Genomic DNA, 20172 nt, shown 5'->3' with positions numbered 1-20172 from the left:
GTATTATCTGCTACCAAATGCATTAATAAGCCTGGGTCTATTTTCACAGGCTTCAATCATTTCATAATGAGAAAAAGTGTACCCAACATTTGCAACCCATGTAAGCTATGTTTTGAGGACCTCAATGGGACGATATGCCTGGCCCACATTACTATAGTATCCAAGCACTTCACAATCTTTAATGCATTTATCCTCACAATGCCTCTGGGAAGTAGGGAAGTACCATTATCTCCATTTCACAGATAAGGAACCAAGGCACAGACAGACTATGTGACTTGTCCAAGGTCCCACAGGGAGCCTGTGACAGAGGAGGAAAGTGAACCTGGGTCCCACAAGACCTAGGCTACTGCCCTAACCAACAGGCAAGCCTTTATCTTTGCTTTGCCCCCCCAGGATCAGTCCCTCAGACTCACCATTCCCCTCCCCTGCCATTTTATGAAGATTCTGCTGCCCTGTAAAGCCCTAGAACCACATGGATGGAAACACACCAAGTTTAATAGCTACAAATAAGATGCAATAACTCACACTCCCCCTATCCCCACCACCACACACATAGTGACAAAAGGGACTTTAGAGGAGAAGCTGTTTAGCAAATACTTCCTAAACACTCTCCTGAAAAAGATAGCAAAATATACCAGGAGCTTACAGACAAAGAGAAATTCAGTCTCAATGGTTCAGCGAGACATCTTTAGAAAGCAAGGAAGCAGAGATGTAGATTAAAGAGCCTGCATCCCATAAGGTGCTCTGCACTGAAGAGCCAAACTTTTCAATAGGGAAGTAAATAAGATATGGGGCCTGATGTTACTCCCATTAACGTCAAAGAGTGTTTTGCTGATGTCTTCAAAGGGAGCAGGAACAGGTGTACTGACAACACATGGCAGCTTTAATGAATCATATGAATCACAAAAATTAGAGCTAGGAAAGGGCTATTGGCCTCTCTGGACCATCCCCTGCCTGTGGGGAATTTTTCCATATTCCAGAATACTTCATCCAATCTAGTTTTCTGTAACTCATGCAATGGGAGCGTACAGATTCCCTACAAATGCTATTCCATCGCTTCATAGATCTTGTTGTTAGGAAATGGCTCCTGATATTCAGCCTAACTTTTCTTTTGCTTCCTTTCTTTCCTTTATTTTATGACTAGGACTTTATAGATGATTATTTTATTCTCCCCTTGGTCATCATACAGCTGAGCAATGGGCCTGATCCTCCAATGACCTAAACTTTGTGTAATCATTTACATCTGCGTAAAGTGCCTCTAAAAGGCACCAGAAGTACTATTTTATACCCGCTCTGCACTCACTGGGTCCAATTCTCTTCTCACGAACATGGGGTTTATATATATTTTACACTATTGACTTCACCTGGTGTGAAAGAAGGATCAGAAGCTGCGCGTACATATGTAAATGATGACGCAAGATGCATGGCACTGGAAAATTAAGACCCAACATATTTTGCTCCTTTAAACTTTTCTGCACTTCTTCCAACCCTGTATTAATTTTTTGTTGCTCTTTAGTGAATTCCCTCCACCTTCCTCATATTTTATCGGTATATGGGTTCTCAAAACTGGATACTAGAACCAGTTCCAGATTTACAATGGCACCAAAGGAACTGTGGTGCTGGGCCAATGCTCAGAGGCAGCCCTGTCTGCTCACTCCACCTCCACTCAGCCTCTTCCCCGGCAAGACCTCGCCTGCCGCTTGCTTCTCTAATAAGAACGTAAGAAAAGTCATAATGGGTCAGACCAAAGCTCTGCCAGGAGACAGTGTGTACATTATAAATGGTAATAGCAAGCAGATCTCTGACCAAGTCACTGAAAGGACAAATGGAGACAGAGGCAGAGCGGCACAGAATTAAAGGCCAGAAGGAACCACCAGATAATTGATTATGACTTCCTATACATCACAGGCCAATATCACCACCCAGCATCCACACATGGCTTGCTCAGGCCAATTCAATGGGGCTCACCTACTGTTCCCATAGGGCAGGGCTGCTTTGCCATCTGTCCTTGCCGGGTCCTAAACCACATGATCTCACGGGCTTCCACAGCATCACAGCTCTCTGCCCCTACAGCGGGGAGCTGGGAGGAGGCAGGTGGAAGGGGTGTAGTCATTTCATTGGGGACATCTACCACCAGGGAGGGCGTGTTTGTGCTCCTGTTCCTTCTGCCCGTGGCTGAGGTGGTGGTGGTGCGCCCGGTGCTTGTGGCAGTGAGGAGAAGAGGGGTGCTGGTGGTGGTGCTTCCCATGCCATGCACCCCAGATGTCGATACTTCTGAAACCAAGCAAAAATACATTAAAAAAAATGCAATTGCTGATCTCTTTGGCTTTGAGATGTTCTAACATAGAGGACACATAAATATTTCATGATGCACTGTTTACTCTACAAAATTAGCAAGGACCTCAGGAAGCGACAGCATCAAAACTGTGTCCGAGTACCAAACAATTCATTAATTACAGCTTTGCGAAAGGTAGGCTTTCATAGTCCTTCCCAAAGCATTGCAAAGACACTCTCTTTACAAGTGCAACTACATTACAAAACACATAAGAGGTGTTCGGTTTCTTCCAATCAAACATTAATTCCTTATTAAACCGTCTGCTGGTGACCACTGTAGGCAAGGGTGCTATATAAATAGGCTTGGAAGAATTAGATTTTTATTGCTAAATCTCAGCCAACTTCGACTTCACCTACATACACAAACTGATGAAAGAATATTTCCATTGATAATCATTACAATTTATAGATAGGCAAAATAAGAGAAATGCCACTTGAGAATTTAATAGTGTCAAAAATCCAGAGATTTACAATTTTGAATGAGGCTCATTACAAATGGACTAGCAAATGCATAGTAAAAACAGGCATAATCTGTTGATTTAAAGATATTTACTTTGAATATTTTGACATGTGAGGTTGACAATTTGTGTTTTAATGGTTCACAAAGCTTTAACTATCTCAAATCTACTCTCTCTAAATAATTGCCAGACCTCCCCTTGCCCCAAAACCATGAATATTTAAATAGATAAAAATGGGGGGGAAATGCTTAAAACCTATAATTTTGCACAACTGAACATTTCAATTGATAGAAATCTAAAACAATTCCTACAAATAAACATCAATATGATCTGTCAAAATTATCAAGAAATAAAAATTGAATTCTACCACACCTATGTATAAGTATCTAAAATGACAACAGAATAGAGTAGATCTTTCAAACAAGCTTATGTCACTCAGTGGTATTAACTGATGGGTGGCTAACTTTGGCTGAACTAGAAAAGCCTTCACCAGGAACTGCTGCTCAGAGAGACTCCCAGCACCCTGCTCAATGTCAGCCCCAGTGCAGAACTGCGCTAATGACTACCACCAATGACTGTGTGAAACATCCTTCATGTATACATCACCCTCTTGCAGTGCCTGACAACAGTACTGTCTTATGGAGAGTCATTCTAGCCACAAGTGCACACACAGGGATTAGCCCAGAGGTGGTTTATGGAACTAACTCATTCACATTCCTTAACAACTCCCGTGCTAATGCCTGATCCTACTAGTAATGCTGGCGCCCTCACAATGGAACATGTATGGTGGCCTTAAAGCAACATCTCACAAAAGGCACATTTCTTGATGGTTTAATCATTAAAAGGATGTTCCATTACAACTGTTGCTGACAAGAGGGGCCTGGCAGCAGTGAGAGGTTAACTAATTTAAAACCACATTAACCTGCTCTATGTTGTATAATTGCTCTGCTAAGTATTGTGTGTGAAAATATGGAGAGACAGTCCCCTTGTAATTACATTATTTTGCCTGTTATTTAGACCCACATGTTGGCTCTGATTAGGACTTCCGAAAAGCTGACCAAATAGAGCACTCATATTAGCTCCTTCATTAGAATTTGCACTTCAGGCTGAGACAGAGCTGTGGATCCTGGCTCCCTAATGCCTTGTATCTTGTGCATTCATGTAAAGTGCCTCCATTCTGCACAGAGGGGGAATGAGTACACAATGCACAAGGGTAGAGGAGAACTGGCTTCCTGTTATCACCACCGTCGAAAAAATGGATGTCTTTTCCACCACCTTTTCCACACTGAGCAGGGACCCACCCCCATGATAGTATATCATACATTTTTGGTAAGAGACTGAGGCCTTCTGATTTTTCGCTTGGTGTAACATTTTGCTTCACTCTTGAAACTAGGGCTTGCTGAAGTGTCCAGTTTGGGGAGGAACAAGAGTCCTACAAGCCCAGTTTCACAGCAGGAGAGTCACTGCAGCCCATGACATTACACAACACCACTTAAAGATATGTTGACTTTTTCTCCTTAAAAGCAAATATACCCCTTGAGGCCCTGGAGACAAACATTTTATTTAGTATTCTCTTGAGTGCAGAGGACTGGACTAGATGACCTCTCAAGGTCCTTTTCCAGTCCTACATTTCTATGAGTCTATGAACGTAGTGTCTGAGCATCTCATAATTGTTAATGTATTGATCCTCACAGCACCTTGCATGGTAGGGATAGGTTATCATCCCCATTACACAGGTTGAAAACTGAGGCAAAGTGACATGGGGAATCCAACCCATGGATTCAAACCCAGATCTCAGACCAGTGCGCTCACCACTGGACAATCTCTCTCTTCTATATTGAGCACGATGACTAGCTAGCTAAACATTCTTGGATGAATCTTAAGTTTTTAATGGGGAGATTTTTATAGGACTCAATTATCAATTTCTTGCCGTTTACATTTTTTTTAAAAAATCACTGTTTCTGTGATAACATTATTAGTTCAATGTACTTGCTTTATGGCTTTCCTCAGTGACAATCATATTGGGTCCAACCCTGCGATCTGCTCCTTCAGCATCAGTTGCATGTGTTTCGCACCTTTTGGGATCAGGCCCTTTATTATGAACCTCCTGACCCTAACGTGCCAGCATTAAACACTATACGCGTGCAAGAACTGGGTTTGTCATGAGGTGGCTTTGAAAATCACGGATGTTTCATCTACCACGGGGCTGCTGATCATATTTTCTAACATGTTCACACTGACTCACTTTCACTCTTTTTTCTGGGTTTGAATGAATCTCAAAACAAGGCAAAGCAAAACTTCACAGAAATCACCAGGTTTCCCCTTGTTTCTGTTCAAAGCTGCGCTAAAACACCAAGCTACATATGCTCTCCATCTGAAGTTACTGCATGGCTAAAAGGTTCTTGTGAACTTCAGCAAATATGGCACAGTCAAATTTCACCTGCTTTTACTTTACAATATGATTAGATAGATAGAGAGAAAATTACCATAGGATGTTTCCAGTTGCCTTAGGTAACTATACATTACCTTTAATTTTCAGAATAACATATACTAAGTAGTGTGACTATAGAGATGGTCATGTCTATATTAGTTAAGGCATCTAAGGCAAAACTGACCTGTAATTATGAGTGACCACTCAATTTTTACAAACATTTCTGAGTGTAGGTGGAAAAGGCAAATTGTTTTTCAAGCAGTCAGTGGAGAACAATACCAGGATTAATGCCTAAGTATACATGGCCAACATTTTAATTAATGGGTGTCAAAAATTAGGGGGTAAGTCCATATTCAGGCAACTCACTAAGTGACCTGGCTTTCAAAATGATGAGTGTTCAGCAGCTCCCATTGACTTGAACAGAAATCTCGGGGTGTTTGAAATGTTGAGCCTGCCTTTTAGAAATAGTTATTGTAAATCTTGGAGTATACTGGTTTTAGGTTGTAGCTCTGTGAGGTTTATTTTATCAGGTATGCATGGGGAATTTACAAATATGTTCCCTTAGTCATAAAATGGCAGTTATTTTATCTGCTTAGACCCCTGGGCATTGATGCAAGAAGCAGTTTCAAGGGTATTTTTCTCTTTCTTTTGTATGTGTGTGCACTTCTCTATTACCATTACAAATAAATAAATAAAAACAATCTCAGCACTGATTGCAGCTTCACATGAAGGACAAACGATAAGAAAGGATAAAACAACTGGTCTGAAGTCACTGAACAGAATTAGATGGACAGGATACTACTGAATTCAATTCAAAGGTCTAATTATTCAACAAGTCACCATGATAATGAGTTCCAAAAGACCAGATTGCCATATTAACAGCAGTGAGTTTTACAGAACACAGAAAGCTCCCACTGTAGATTTCACTCACACATCCATGTATTTTAAAACCAATTTAATTGGTTAGTTGGAAAAGAATAAGAGATTGGAATCATTTACATATAAATAACACTTAAATCCAAGTAAAACCACAAATAGACTGCAACTTGTTCAAAATTACTTGAATTTCTACAGTACAGAATACAGATGAGCTACCCGGATTTAGCCACACTGCCAATAAATGGTCAATTTGAAACTTGAAGAAAATCAGTGTTGCATGGGGCCATTTTAATAGTAGACACTACTTCATAATACAATGTTTTCTTACAGAGGAGCAGTAACCTTTAAAAATCATTAACCTTATTATAACTAGAAATGCGGATGTCTGGTTATTTTATTTTTATGGCTTGTTTTATTATGCTTTGCCATTGTGAGAGTTTAAGGTTAGATTTAGAGTAAATTTAGATTTCTATAACAAGCTTTAGATGCAGAACATTTGTGGGACTCTACACTTGGATTCTATGGAGCATCGTTCTGGTGCTAAATGCAACCCATAGAGCTACTGGGAAAGTCTCAGCCCTGGTTTAGGCAACCGTCCCTTCCCCTGGATAACCCAAAGCAATACTTTATTTTTTCTTCCCATATCCTATACATACACAGAAAGTCTACATCAATAATATAAGAATAGTTTTTCCAGACATGCTCAGACTAGAGTGACAGCTACAAAAGGACATTTCTAAGGTCCTCAGCAGGATAGCTGCAACTCACTAAGAAATGTATAGACCTACCTAATGGGCTGACTGTATGAGGAAAAGATATGACCCATCTTCCCTGCTTTTTCTATTTCTCAAATTTCACAGAGTTCAAGACTTCAAGGTCCATGCTCAGGCAAAACTCCCATTAGGCTTAGTGGGAATTTTGCCAAAGTAAAGACCAAGTAAGGACTATGCTCAAAACAAGCAGTGTTTTCAAGCACATAGAATAACCACATCCTTTATTTTTTACTTCATTGCCTAAAGTGATAGCCCAGCTGTATTCAGTTGGGCTAAGATCACTGTATGGGTTCCTGACACAGGAAGAATCCCATATGTCATCTCATACTCAGTTATATTCACTCCTTTGTGGCATTGTCAGACACCGGATTGTGTTCACCAGTGACCATATACTAGACTCATAGACATTAAGACCAGAAGGGACCATCATGATCATCTATCTGGCCTCTTGCACATTGCAGGCCACAGAATCTCACCCGCCCACGTCTGCAATAGGCTCATAACCTCCGGCTGAGTTACTGAAATCCTCACATCTTGATTTAAAAACTGCAAGACTTATCTTTTTATATTACAATACAAACTGCTTTGATTCTAGGCAAGAGTGCCTGTCATCACCAGATCTTCATTTGCTCAGGTATTCTTTTAGCGTGTCTAAACATCAGGAAAATTACCCTAGGTAATTCATCTTTGGAACAACTTACCTAGGGACATGGTGGATTTTCCATCACTTGAAGCCTTTAAATCATTTCTCAAACTGGGGGGCCCGACACAAAAGCGGGTCACAAGGCTGTTATAGGAGGGTCGTGAGATCACAAAAATATTGCCAGGAGGAAGAGGGAACTGGAGGGGGAGCGGGGATACAGCAGCTGCCTCTCTCTGGCCACCCAGTTCTGAAGGCAGTACTGCCACCAGCAGCAGTGCAGAAGTAAGGGTGGTGATACCTATGTGTATGTACACTAATTTGCTATCACTATTTTGGGGAGGAAAAGAGGGGTCGTCACTGCCTGAAATATTTTCAAAGGGGGATCCCAGCAAAAAAGTTAAATCAAGGCTGGATATCTTTCTGAAAAGAGGTGATGTAGAAATTGCAGGATGAAGTTCTATGCCCTGCATTAGGGAGGATGTCAGACTAGATGATCATCAAGATTAACTATATATAACAGGAATAATTACTTGTGTTTACTAAAGAGGAATGCCAAGTGTGCCTCATACAAAACCTATGGATTGCTCTCCATTATACAAGGGCTCTCTTGCCAATCATGGATGAATCTGAACCAGAGACATATAGGAACACAAGAGTAAAATATGATTCTCTTGGACTCTTTCAGTAGCTGGGACTGCTGAAGGGATACATACAGGAAAATGCCTGGGATATGGGATTGGATGGAAAAAAGCCCAATGTGTCCCTATAGTCTCCTCAAGGTCTTCTATACCTGAACTCTTTGGAAATATGGGCCCAAACTAAGCCAAGTCCACTTGAAAGACATTCTTTAAGACAAGCAGTTCTTCCATCTCTGCCACAAAACCTAAGATGAGTGGGCAGTCACTGGAACAAGCTGATTGTGAGGTTGGTCCAAACATTCACAAACATTTTGACAAACATGGAAAGAGGTTCACATGGATCCAGACCAAATTTTAGGTGAATTCTGAACGCCAGGACAGGATTTACTGCAGTGGTCCAAAATGTGATGCAAACTCAATAGCTTTATCTAGATTCAACCTGAGGCCAGTTAAAACATTGTGATTTATCCAAACTTCACTTTGAGCTTTTAAAATGTATTTGAAAACCAGGATGAACATAAAATTCAAGGGTGTGAAACCAAAAAACCGCTGTGCTCCATTGCAGGATACTAGACTCCTTCTCTCCCACTAACCCACATTGCCCCAGTGATTTAATTATTCATATTCCAAACGCTAAACATGCAGAACCAGACTGTCCAAATAGATCAGCATTACAGCTGGGAACATTTTTTTCCATCAAAACTGTTTCTTTCAATGGAAATTTAGGTTCTTGACTAAACTAAACTTTTCACAAAAAAATTCTGTCTTCCGTGGACATTTTTGAGTTTTTGTCAAAAACCTTCTAGCCAAATCGTGAAAATGTTCTGGTTTGGGCTGAAAATTTTTGGTTTGGAGTGAGTTTGTTTTTTTAATAAAAAGGTGACAATTTTATGTTGGAAAAATACCCATTTTCTAATCCGCATTATTCAGCACCCAGCAGCTTTTTTATTGGGCCCATTCAATTTATATCTGAGAAACAGATGTTCATTTTCATTCCAAAATACCCGCCACCTTTGATCTTTTCCAAAAAAAGTCACAGAACCTGACGTCTCAGTTTAAAATGTAAGCCTGTAGAGAGCCATTAGAAAAAGATGTGTTTCCTGGCCAACTATGGGGCTACAGCAACCAGATTTAAATATTTAACTGCTGCATATTACATTTAACATAGCGAAATGTGAAGAATTTCCACGGCTTTGGCACCAGGTAGTTAGGAAAGTGCTATATCACATCTGTGTTTGTTATCATCACCCTTCTCAGCTTCTATCTGGCCATGGCTAGATAAAGACCTTATCCAGAGTCTTACTTGCTCTCTCTTATTCAATGCCCAGGCTACCTCTGTGAATCTTTCTCACTCTTCAGAAGCCTTCTAGTAAGATCACTCATCACAAGCCTTTACTCTCACCTTTTGCAATTCCTTCTGAACATTTGGACAGAAATTAAAACTGGGCCATCATTCATAGTACAGGGGAGGTAATGTCTCTTCACTATCGTGTCGTAATGCTTTTGGAAATGCAGACTAACTATGTCTATAGAAGCCCTGGTAAACAGGGAAACATTACAGAGGAGCTGATCTAATAAACATTGCATCTGGATTTATTATAAATGCACTAATCTAACAGATCTGAGAGTTCAGTCAAAGAGCTATTTTTAGGCGATCTAGCTTTAAATCACTCCATTTATGTGCAAACACTGTCGTATGTGGCTGCATTATTTTGAATTAACATATTTTAAAATATCAGATCTGCCTTTTTTATGTCACATGTTATTTCAAAAAGGAAGATCATATCCCCACACCTTTTTCCACCTCTGGGGTATAACAGCTGCATATTATTACTGAAAGTATGTAGGGAACTTCTAACCTCCTAAACAATCTATGTTCCCCAGTGTGATTCACATCCATCAGAGCCTTGGTTGCAGGTCTGATACATAGATTCATAGAAATTAAGGTCAGATGGACCATTATGATAGTCCAGTCTGACCTCTTGCACAACGCAGGCCACAGAATCTCACCCACCCACTCCTGTAACAAACTTCTAACCTATGTCTGAGCTACTGAAGTCCTCAAATCGTGGTTTAAAGACTTTGAGGTGCAGAGAATCCTCCAGCAAGTGCCCCATGCTGCAGAGGAAGGTGAAAAGCCCCCAGGGCCTCTGCTAATCTGCGCTGGAGGAAAATTCCTTCCCGACCCCAAATATGGTGGTCAGCTAAACCCTGAGCATGTGGGCAAGACTCCCAGCCAGTCATCCAGGAAAGAATTCTCTATAGTAACTCAGATCCCACCCTATCTAACATCCCATCACAGGCCCTTGGGCATATCTACTGCTAATAGCTGAAGATCAATTAATTGCCAAAATTAGGCTATTCCATCATATCATCCCTTCCATAAACTTATCAAGCTTAGTCTTGAAGCCAGATATTTGTTTTTCCCCCCACTGCTCCCCTTGGAAGGCTGTTCCAGAACTTTACTCCTCTGATGGTTTAAAAACCTTCGTCTAATTTCAAGTCTAAACTTCCTGATGGCCAGTTTATATCCATTTGTTCTTGTGTCCACATTGGTACTGAGCTTAAATAATTCTTTTCCCTCTCTGGTATTTATCCCTCTAATATATTTATAGAGGGCAATCATATCACCCCTCAGCCTTCTTTTGGTTAGGCTAAACAAGCCAAGCTCTTTGAGTCTCCTTTCGTAAGACAGGTTTTCCATTCCTCGGATCATCCTAGTAGTCCTTCTCTGTATCTGTTCCAATTTGAATTAAACTTTCTTAAACATGGAGACCAGAACTGCACACAATATTCCAGATGAGGTCTCACCAGTGCCTTGTATAATGGTACTAACACCTCCTTATCACTACTGGAAATACCTCGCCTGATGCATTCCACGACTGCATTAGCTTTTTTCACGGCCATATCACATTGGCGGCTCATAGTCATCCTGCGATCAACCAATACTTCGAGGTCCTTCTCCTCCTCTGTTACTTCCAAGTGATGCGTTCCCAGCTTATAACAAAAATTCTTGTTATTAATCCCTAAATGTATGACCTTACACTTTCCACTAACCCTAAATTTCATCCCTATTACTATTACTCCAGTTTACAAGGTCATTCAAAGATTCATAGATACTAAGGTCAGAAGGGACCATTCTGATCATCTAGTCCAACCTCCTGCACAGCGCAGGCCACAGAATTTCACCCACCCACTCCTATGAAAAACCTCACCCATGTCTGAGAAAAAAAACTTGGTTAGATGCCACGAAGTAAGTGGCAATGCCTTAATCATATGCGTGTTGTAAAGGTCACTAGGACCTCTTCCATCCTTATCAAGGGGAGTGCTAACCTTCTCTCCTTTCATTCAGATCTTCCTGTATGATATCCCGGTCCTTCTCTGTATTGGCAGTACCTCCCAGCTTTGTGTCATCTGCAAACTTTATTGGCACATTCCCTCTTTTTGTGCCAAGGTCAGTAATAAAAAAGATTAAATACAATTGGTCCGAAAACCGATCCCTGAGGAACTCCACTAGTAACCTCCTTCCAGCCTGACAGTTCACCTTTCAGCGTGACCCATTGTAGTCTCCCCTTTAACCAGTTCCTTATCCACCTTTTGATTTTCATATTGATCCCCATCTTTTCCAATTTAGCTAATAATTCTCCATGTGGAACCATATCAAATGACTTACTGAAATCGAGGTACATTAGATCCACTGCATTCCCTTTGTCTAAAAAATCTGTTACTTTCTCAAAGAAGGAGATCAGGTTGGTTTGGCACAATCTACCTTTTGTAAAGCCATGTTGTATTTGTCCCAATTACCATTGACCTCAATGTCCTTAACTACTTTCTCCTTCAAAATCTTTTCCAAGACCTTGCATACTACAGATGTCAAACTAACAGGCCTGTAGTTACCCGGATCATTTATTTTTCCTTTATTAAAAATAGAAACTATGTTAGCAATTCTCCAGTCATACGGTACGACCCCTGACTTTACAGATTCATTAAAAATTTTTGCTAGTGGGCTTGCAATTTCATGTGCCAGTTCCTTTAATATTCTTGGATGAAGATTATCTGGGCCCCCCGATTTAGTCCCATTAAGCTGTTCAAGTTTGGCTTCTACCTCGGATGTGGTAATATCTACCTCCATAACCTCCTTCCCATTTGTCATCCCACCATTATCCCTAAGCTCTTCATTAACCTCATTAAAGAATGAGGCAAAGTATTTGTTTAGATATTGGGCCATGCCTAGATTAACCTTAACCTCCACTCCATCCTCAGTGTTTCTTCTTTCTTTGTCTTCCAGCTTGCATACCTCAAACTCCATGAAAGAGAAAACCAGCATGAATTCCCTAATACCTCATCGTTGTAGAAATCACTTTTGATTTCAACAACAGATACTGTCAGTTTTCATTCTAGCCACTTTCACACATGCACGCGCGCACACACACACAAATAGCTTGAATATATTTACTGCAGGTCAAGATTTTCAGGGGGGGTTCTTGTTTTTTAATTACACTAGCTGTATTACACCCACAAGGGGAAACATGGCTTTTTGTTTCTTGAGAGAAAGAGCAAATGTAAAAAAAAATTGAATGCAGAAAATTATTTTTTCTTGGCAGTTTTGGAGAGAGATTGATGTAATTTTTATTGAGGAATTGTAATTTTATTGCATCTTACCTACACTTTTTTGTATTTTCCTCCGTATTTTGAATTGCATACTTTATATCCAGTCAGTGCCATAAAATCCTTTTTTTTTCCTGCCATTTGAAAGCAGTAGTCTGTGTCTGTATTTGCTACCTTTCAGCATATGGAAACATGACCGAGTGCCAAAAAATTGAAGGGTTATGACCAAGTAGCTTTAGGGGATGATAGTGACTGACCTAATCAATGCAGCCAAAGCTCACAATGAGTCCTTCCATTAGTCAAAGATCTCAGCTACAGAATGTCCCCTTGCACTTTGACAACTGGCTACTATATTTGCTTTTTCCATTCAGGCTATAAATAGAACTTTACTGAAAAATAACTATTTTTTGAACTTCTCTGCTTATCCTTGTGTGTGAAGTCTTTGATCTGGATTTATTCAATCAGATGGGCTATTGCCCACTGAGAAATGTCTTGGGATCTTTTAAACATATAATAATTTAAACATGGAATGGCTGAATGGTTGCTTTTCAATTTGCGAAATAGCTCAAAGTCTGTAAATAAAACAGAATTGGATGGCTTTCAAAAGCACAGATTATGTTTTTCAATTCTCAGTGACTCAATGCTTCCAAGATGCACTCCAGCAAGTCTCATATTAATATTTAAAAACTGATTGTGTTTTGCTGTTACACTTGAGAAAGAGAGCATGCACTACAAAACAAAACAAAAAAATAGCATTGGAACTACAGAGATGTAGCTTCAGAGTAGCAGCCGTGTTAGTCTGTATTCGCAAAAAGAAAAGGAGTACTTGTGGCACCTAAGAGACTAACAAATTTATTAGAGCATAAGCTTTTGTGAGCTACAGCTCACTTCATTGGAGAGATGTAGCTCTAAACCTTTGCAATACATGCATGTACAGCGTGAGTGGGTGGGATGGAAGCAGGCTGTGGAGGCTCTCTTCCCCGTTCCTGATGATTTAGGAGATTAATATGGTAAAGAATGCTTTTCACATACAACTTGTTTACTACATATCTGCCATGACAATATTTTCAGATTCTCTTGATTCCCAGGTGCTCTCAGGCTAGGGATTTGAGCAAATATGCTTTGCCGATGTGTCAGCAAGTTGAAATTAAAAAGAAGAGAGGGAGAGAAAAATGTCAGAAAAAGCAAAACTGTCACAGGGAGACTGCTTAACCTTTTTTTTCCCCCTTCAACCCAAGTGTGGATTAACTACATTAAGATGCAAATCAGACTGCACTACAGTGCACTGGACAAAGGACTGAAAGCAGGGCTTCTTGTTTACATATTAGCTGTTGAATGGAAACTGTTCTTTTATTATTCTCTAATAATGATTTTGCCTAGTCAAACAGCAACAAGAATGATAACCTCCCACCTTCAACACACACATTAAAGTTTGCTTTACATCTCTCATCAAAACCATGCATTTTCCCTAGTGTCGCAGGGCCACTGTTGTTCCAACACAGATAAAAAATTCCCATTGCTAAGGCAAATCTGAATGCTGCTGAGTGCTTTTCTCTAGAGGGCACTGTGCTCTGCCTAGTGTCTGCTTGTAGTGTCTTTTATTTATTTCTTTTATTGTGTACTCCTTCGTGAGTTGTCAATAGATTAAATTACGAAGAGAGTTGCTGATTTAAACCTCCAGACGCAGGGAAATGCAGAAAAAAGGCAGCCTCTCTCCGCCCTCAAAGCTCACTCTCTTGTGCCTAGCTGCAGCAAGTATATGCCTTGCTGTCATTGTCCCGAGACTTCTCCCGTAACTTGGCACTAAAGAATGAAGAGCGGACAAAGGTTTCAGACTCTGACTCCCTTCTGATTCTGAATTTCATTGCTTGGATAGTTTCATACCCTTCATGTTACTTCATCAAACCCACCTGTGATTTAACCTCCTCCTTTGAAGATGGGGGAAAGCAGAGAGAAGGGCAGGGAATATGTTTGTATTAAACAAAACAAACCTCTCATGTGAACACATTACATTAAGCTGACATGAGTCTATTATGAGAACATCAATATTCAGATCTTTTTTCAAAACAAAGCATGTTCCCTCACAGATCATAAGGTGCTCTTTAGATCCCTTCCAGTATGCTTTATTATTTTGCATAGGTATTTAAATATTGTGTAAAGCTTGGTCCAGTATTGTTATTATTCATATTCAGGGATCTGCTTGCATGCCTCTGACTATAGGATTGAGGCCTAAATTGATTTTATGGAGGACTGATATTGTACAAAGGGTTTTCACACCAAATGAGGTATTAACATTGTGAACAAAAGTTGCTGCAGTGTGGCGGATTTTTAATACACACACACATATAATATATTTTCGATAGATAGATAGAATTAAAAAGCAAGCAAAAAAAGACAAAGGGCAATTATTTAAAAAGTGCCCATGGCCCAGATCCTCAAAGGCACTGCACACCTAACTTCCATCCACATCCTCAAAGGTATTTAGATGCACTACTAGAGCAGAGCTGAAAGAGGCTCCATACTGCTCCTACCCCAAGTGAAATCTTGGGAACTGGGGAATGTTGGCCAATCAACATCCATCCCCCAACCTGGCTGGCCAGTGAGTGCCAGAGACTCCAACAGGTGGGACACCAGGTATCCTTCCGCGAATGTCTCCTTCACTCACTGCTGAGGCCACCATCTTCACCACTGTCCATCACAAGTGTCTCCACCCATTGAGATGGGGGTGACATTTGATGTGGACACAGCAGTGAAATGAAGACAGAGCCATGGATAAATTGTGTCGGGGGAGGGTGCTACCTGCCCATCACCCACACTCTCCTATGCCAGGCATTGTATTTGTTCCAGTTCAAGGGCTACAGGTTTCCTACCATATAACCCATACATTGCAGTAGACTCTCTTCAGCCTACCTCTCGCTGGGAGTCAGGCACCTAAACACCTTTGAGGCTCTGGGCCTAAGTGATTTATGACCCCAAGTCCCATTTTTTCCCCAAATCTAACCTTGGTGCTTTAAGGGCTTAAGTCTCATTAACTTTCCATGACACACGCTGCGACGTCACATAAGCACTTTTGAACGTGTTACCCAAAATCTTGATTTCAAAAACAAATGTTAATAAGAATATGGCGAAAACCACGAATGCTAATTTCTAATCTTAAATCTCAGTACCTAAATTTTACTTTGCCAAAAGTTAATTGAGGCAAACACCTGGCACTGTCCATGGAATTTAAGCCTGAAATTAATCTTGCAGTAAATGAGAAGATGCTCTGTTGACTTTGCTGGGCTTTGAATCAGGCCCATAAAAAGGAGAGACGTCAATATTTGTAATGGGAAAATGAACATTGATACAATGACAAGAAACTGAATGTCAACACAGTACGAAGAAACCGTAAGATGTTGAAGTAATGTAATCAGGTTAATAAAGTCCTCTGGAGTCATTTTAAAATGTTTTATCTTATTCTCCTTAAGTACCTCTAATAAAAACAAATAGCTGCCATGTGTATGGGACAAAAGTGACAGTTTAATCAAAAAAGGGGACTGTCTTCTAAACATACACAAACAGTAAACTGTGCATACCCAACTTATCATTTTAAAAAAAAATCTATTAGTTGGCTAAACTTGCACACATTTCAAATGTTTTTATTAATGACACAAGATATGAACATCTACTAGAAAGCCAGAAGAAAACAAAAGCAAGAGAAGCATGCAATCTGGATTAGCTTCAAAAAAGGACATCAGAGATGCTTTGTTCAGATTTTAGCATAAGTGCAGGATAAAATTACTTGTTCAATAAATTGCTAAAGAAGCACACTATGTTTCTAAGACATAGCCCAAGACGAATTTTATATTTCTTATGATTAAAACAAAACAAGGAAATAATAGCAAGTTGTACTTTGATATTCTCCCCTTCAATTTCTAATCTACTAAAATTCATTTGCGTTGTAAATATTTGCCAGAGAGATGCTCACCCCGTCTGCCATGAATGATTTAGATAATGGCATAGAGTACACACTTATAAAGTTTGTGGATGATACCAAGCTGAGAGGGGTTGCAAGTGCTTTGGAGGATAGGATTAAAATTCAAAATGATCTGGACAAACCGGAGAAAAGGTCTGAAGTAAATAGGATGCAATTCAATAAGGACAAATTCCAAGTACACCATTTAGGAAGGAAAAATCCTAAGTTTTGGATTTTTGTATGTGTGGGTACAAAATTGGTAATGATTGCCTAGAAAGGAGTACTGAGGAAAGGGATCTGGGGGTTATAGTGGGTCACAAGCTAAATATGAGTCAACAGTGTAATAAGATGGTTGCAAAAAAACCAAACATCATTCTGGGATGTATTAGCAGAAATGTTGTAAGCAAGACAAGAGAAATAATTCTTCCACTGTACTCTGCACTGATTAGGTCTCAACTGGAGTAGTGTGTCCAGTTCTGGGTGCCACATTTCAAGAAAGATGTGGACAAATTGGAGAAAGTCCAGAAAAGAGCAACCAAAATGATTAACGATCTAGAAAACATGAGGGAAGGTTGAAAAAACCTTGAAGGAAGGTTGAAAAAAATGGGTTTGTTTAGTCTGGAAAAGAGAAGACTGAGAGGGGACACGATAACAGTTTTCAAGTACATAAAAGGTTGTTACAAGGAGGCGGGAGAAAAATTGTTCTCGTTAATCTCTAAGGATAGGACAAGAAGCAATGGGTTTAAATTGCAGTCAGGGAGGTTTAGGTTGGACATTAAGAAAAACTTCCTATCTGTCAGAGTAGTTAAGTGCTGGAATAAATTACCTAGGGAGGTTGTGGAATCTCCATCATTAGAGATTTTTAAGAACGGGTTAGACAAACACCTGTCAGGGATGGTCTGGTTAATACTTAGTTCTGGCAGTAGTGCAGAGCACTGGACTAGATGAACTCTCGGGGTCCCTTCCAGTCCTACTATTCTATGATTCTATGACCTGTAATGTTATTAGCTTTGGGCCTTTCACGTTCCATGCATGTGGCAACAGACAAGGAGCCCTTGATAAATTTAGTGGGTGTTAGGCATCCCAGTCTCCCCTAAATTTTCTGTATACTAAAATGAAAACAGAGTTTTTGCAATGGTTTCCCTACACTGAACAATCTACCAGCCTCCAGCGTATTTGCATTACCTACACAGAACTGACATTATGTAATAATGATGACAACACTGTGAAAGCTCAGAACCTGGCTTACTCTGGTTACCAAAAGTGACTCGTCCTCCATTATGTTAAATCTAAGTGAGAAGAAGCACAAGGCTGAAGCTCAAGGGATAGTTTATAAGGAGAGAATGGTCTGCCAGATCACATGAGCTACAACATCAAAATCCCCTCAGAAACAAACTTAAATAACAAAATTTGTAGCCCAGCTATTTGGTTTCTTCCTCTAGCTGCTGTTACACTATTGGCAAAGAAACCAGTGAACATGCTAGCTCCAAATGAAGTTTAGATGAGTTTAAAAAGTGTGACCTCAGAGGCTAAGGCCTTGCCGAGCATTTGTCAAATCAGGCTAATTTTATTGGCCTAACAGCCTCGAACTGTCCTCACAAACAAAGTCTCAAAAATATGAGCATCAGGAAGCCAGGGCTCTGTATTTTGGGTGTTCTTTCATAGAATCATAGAATATAAGGGTTGGAAGGGACCTCAGGAGGTCATCTAGTCCAACCCCCTGCTCAAAGCAGGACCAATCCCCAACTAAATCATCCCAGACAGGGCTTTGTCAAGCCTGACCTTAAAAACCTCAAAGGAAGGAGATTACAACCACCTCTCTAAGTCACGCATTCCAGTGTTTCACCACCCTTCTAGTGAAAAAGTTTTTCCTAATATCCAACCTAAACCTCCCCTACTGCAACTTGAGACCATTACTCCTTGTTCTGTCATCTGCTACCACTGAGAATAGTCTAGATATATCCTCTTTGGAACCCCCTTTCAGGTAGTTGAAAGCAGCTATCAAATCCCCCCTCATTCTTCTCTTCCGCAGACTAAACAATCTCAGTTCCCTCAGCCTCTCCTCATAAGTCATGTGTTCCAGTCCCCTAATCATTTTTGTTGCCCTCCGCTGGACTTTTTCCAATTTTTCCACATCCTTTTTGTAATGTGGGGCCCAAAACTGGACACAGTATCCCAGATGAGGCCTCACCAATATCGAATAGAGGGGAATGATCATGTCCCTCCATCTGCTGGCAATGCCCCTATTATACATCCCAAAATGCCATTGGCCTTCTTGGCAACAAGGGCACACTGTTGACTCCTATCCAGCTTCTCGTCCACTGTAACCCCTAGGTCCTTTTCTGCAGAACTGCTGCCGAGCCATTCGGTCCTTAGTCTGTAGCGGTGCATGGGATTCTTCCATCCTAAGTGCAGGACTCTGAATTGTCCTTGTTGAACCTCATCAGATTTCTTTTGGCCCAATCCTCTAATTTGTCTAGGTCCCTCTGTATCCTATCCCTACCCTCCAGCGTATCTACCTCTCCTCCCAGTTTAGTGTCATCTGCAAACTTGCTGAGGGTGCGATCCACACCATCCTCCAGATCATTAATGAAGATATTGAACAAAACCGGCCCGAGAACTGACCCTTGGGGCACTCCACTTGATACCGGCTGCCAACTAGACATGGAGCCATTGATCACTACCCGTTGAGCCAGACAATTTAGCCAACTTTCTATCCACCTTATAGTCCATTCATCAAGCCCATACTTCTTTAACTTGCTGGCAAGAATACTGTGGGAGACCGTGTCAAAAGCTTTTGTACATCTACCATAAAAACTGATTTAATAAAGCAGAAACTAAATACACATTTAGAGTGAGAGGCAGAGGGTTTTTTTTGTCTTTGGAAGATCAGGAAAACTCAGATATTAGCAATATAATGGAAGAAGTCAGTTAGGAAACCAGCATTTACCAACAAATTCCACTGAAAGGTATCTGGGATACTAACCTTTTCTCTTATTATTGAGATAGGAAACAACAGTAGCCCAGATCTTCAAATTTCCCATGGGAAGGTTGAAAGAAGGGCAGAGTGTTGCCTCTGTGGCAATTATCCCTCTTTCCCTGGTCAATGGGGATGTTCCACCACTGACCCTTCCCTCTGAAAGAATTCTGCATTGGATTGAGCACAACAGAGGTTGAACAGAGAAGGAGCTGTTTTCCAATGCATCATCCCCCTGCTCTGCACCAGGATTTTCATGTGACAATCTCGGCAGAAAATATAACATTGCTCAAATGTGACCTAGCCCTCGGGTTGCTGCATTTTCTCTTGGCAAATGCAAGATCTTGAATTGCCATCACTATAGGTGCAAACAAAATTGTTAATGTCTGAACTATACACTCACCCTGTTTTCTAAAGTGCACCCTTTTTACAGGCTCTATTGCTGGTTACAACTCAGTTTAGGGGTTACTAGAATT

General features: G+C 40.5%; 1 protein-coding gene and 1 non-coding gene across 2 annotated transcripts in view; both read right to left on the bottom strand.

The window, feature by feature from the left end:
* ADGRL3 (adhesion G protein-coupled receptor L3) overlaps positions 1-20172 on the bottom strand; it is a 682597-nt gene that overhangs the window by 160317 nt on the left and 502108 nt on the right. Inside the window, 1 exon segment of the mRNA XM_038399396.2 lies at positions 1969-2274. Coding sequence (XP_038255324.1) covers positions 1969-2274 — 306 coding nt within the window.
* LOC119855345 lies at positions 11384-11511 on the bottom strand. Its single transcript, XR_005292846.1, has one exon. It is a non-coding gene; the product is annotated as a U6atac minor spliceosomal RNA (small nuclear RNA).

The sequence above is a fragment of the Dermochelys coriacea genome, chromosome 4 (assembly GCF_009764565.3).
Source record: "Dermochelys coriacea isolate rDerCor1 chromosome 4, rDerCor1.pri.v4, whole genome shotgun sequence".
In the NCBI taxonomy this organism is placed as follows: domain Eukaryota; kingdom Metazoa; phylum Chordata; order Testudines; family Dermochelyidae; genus Dermochelys; species Dermochelys coriacea.
Note: the sequence above shows the minus strand (reverse complement) of the source record. Positions and strands in the feature narration are given on the sequence as shown.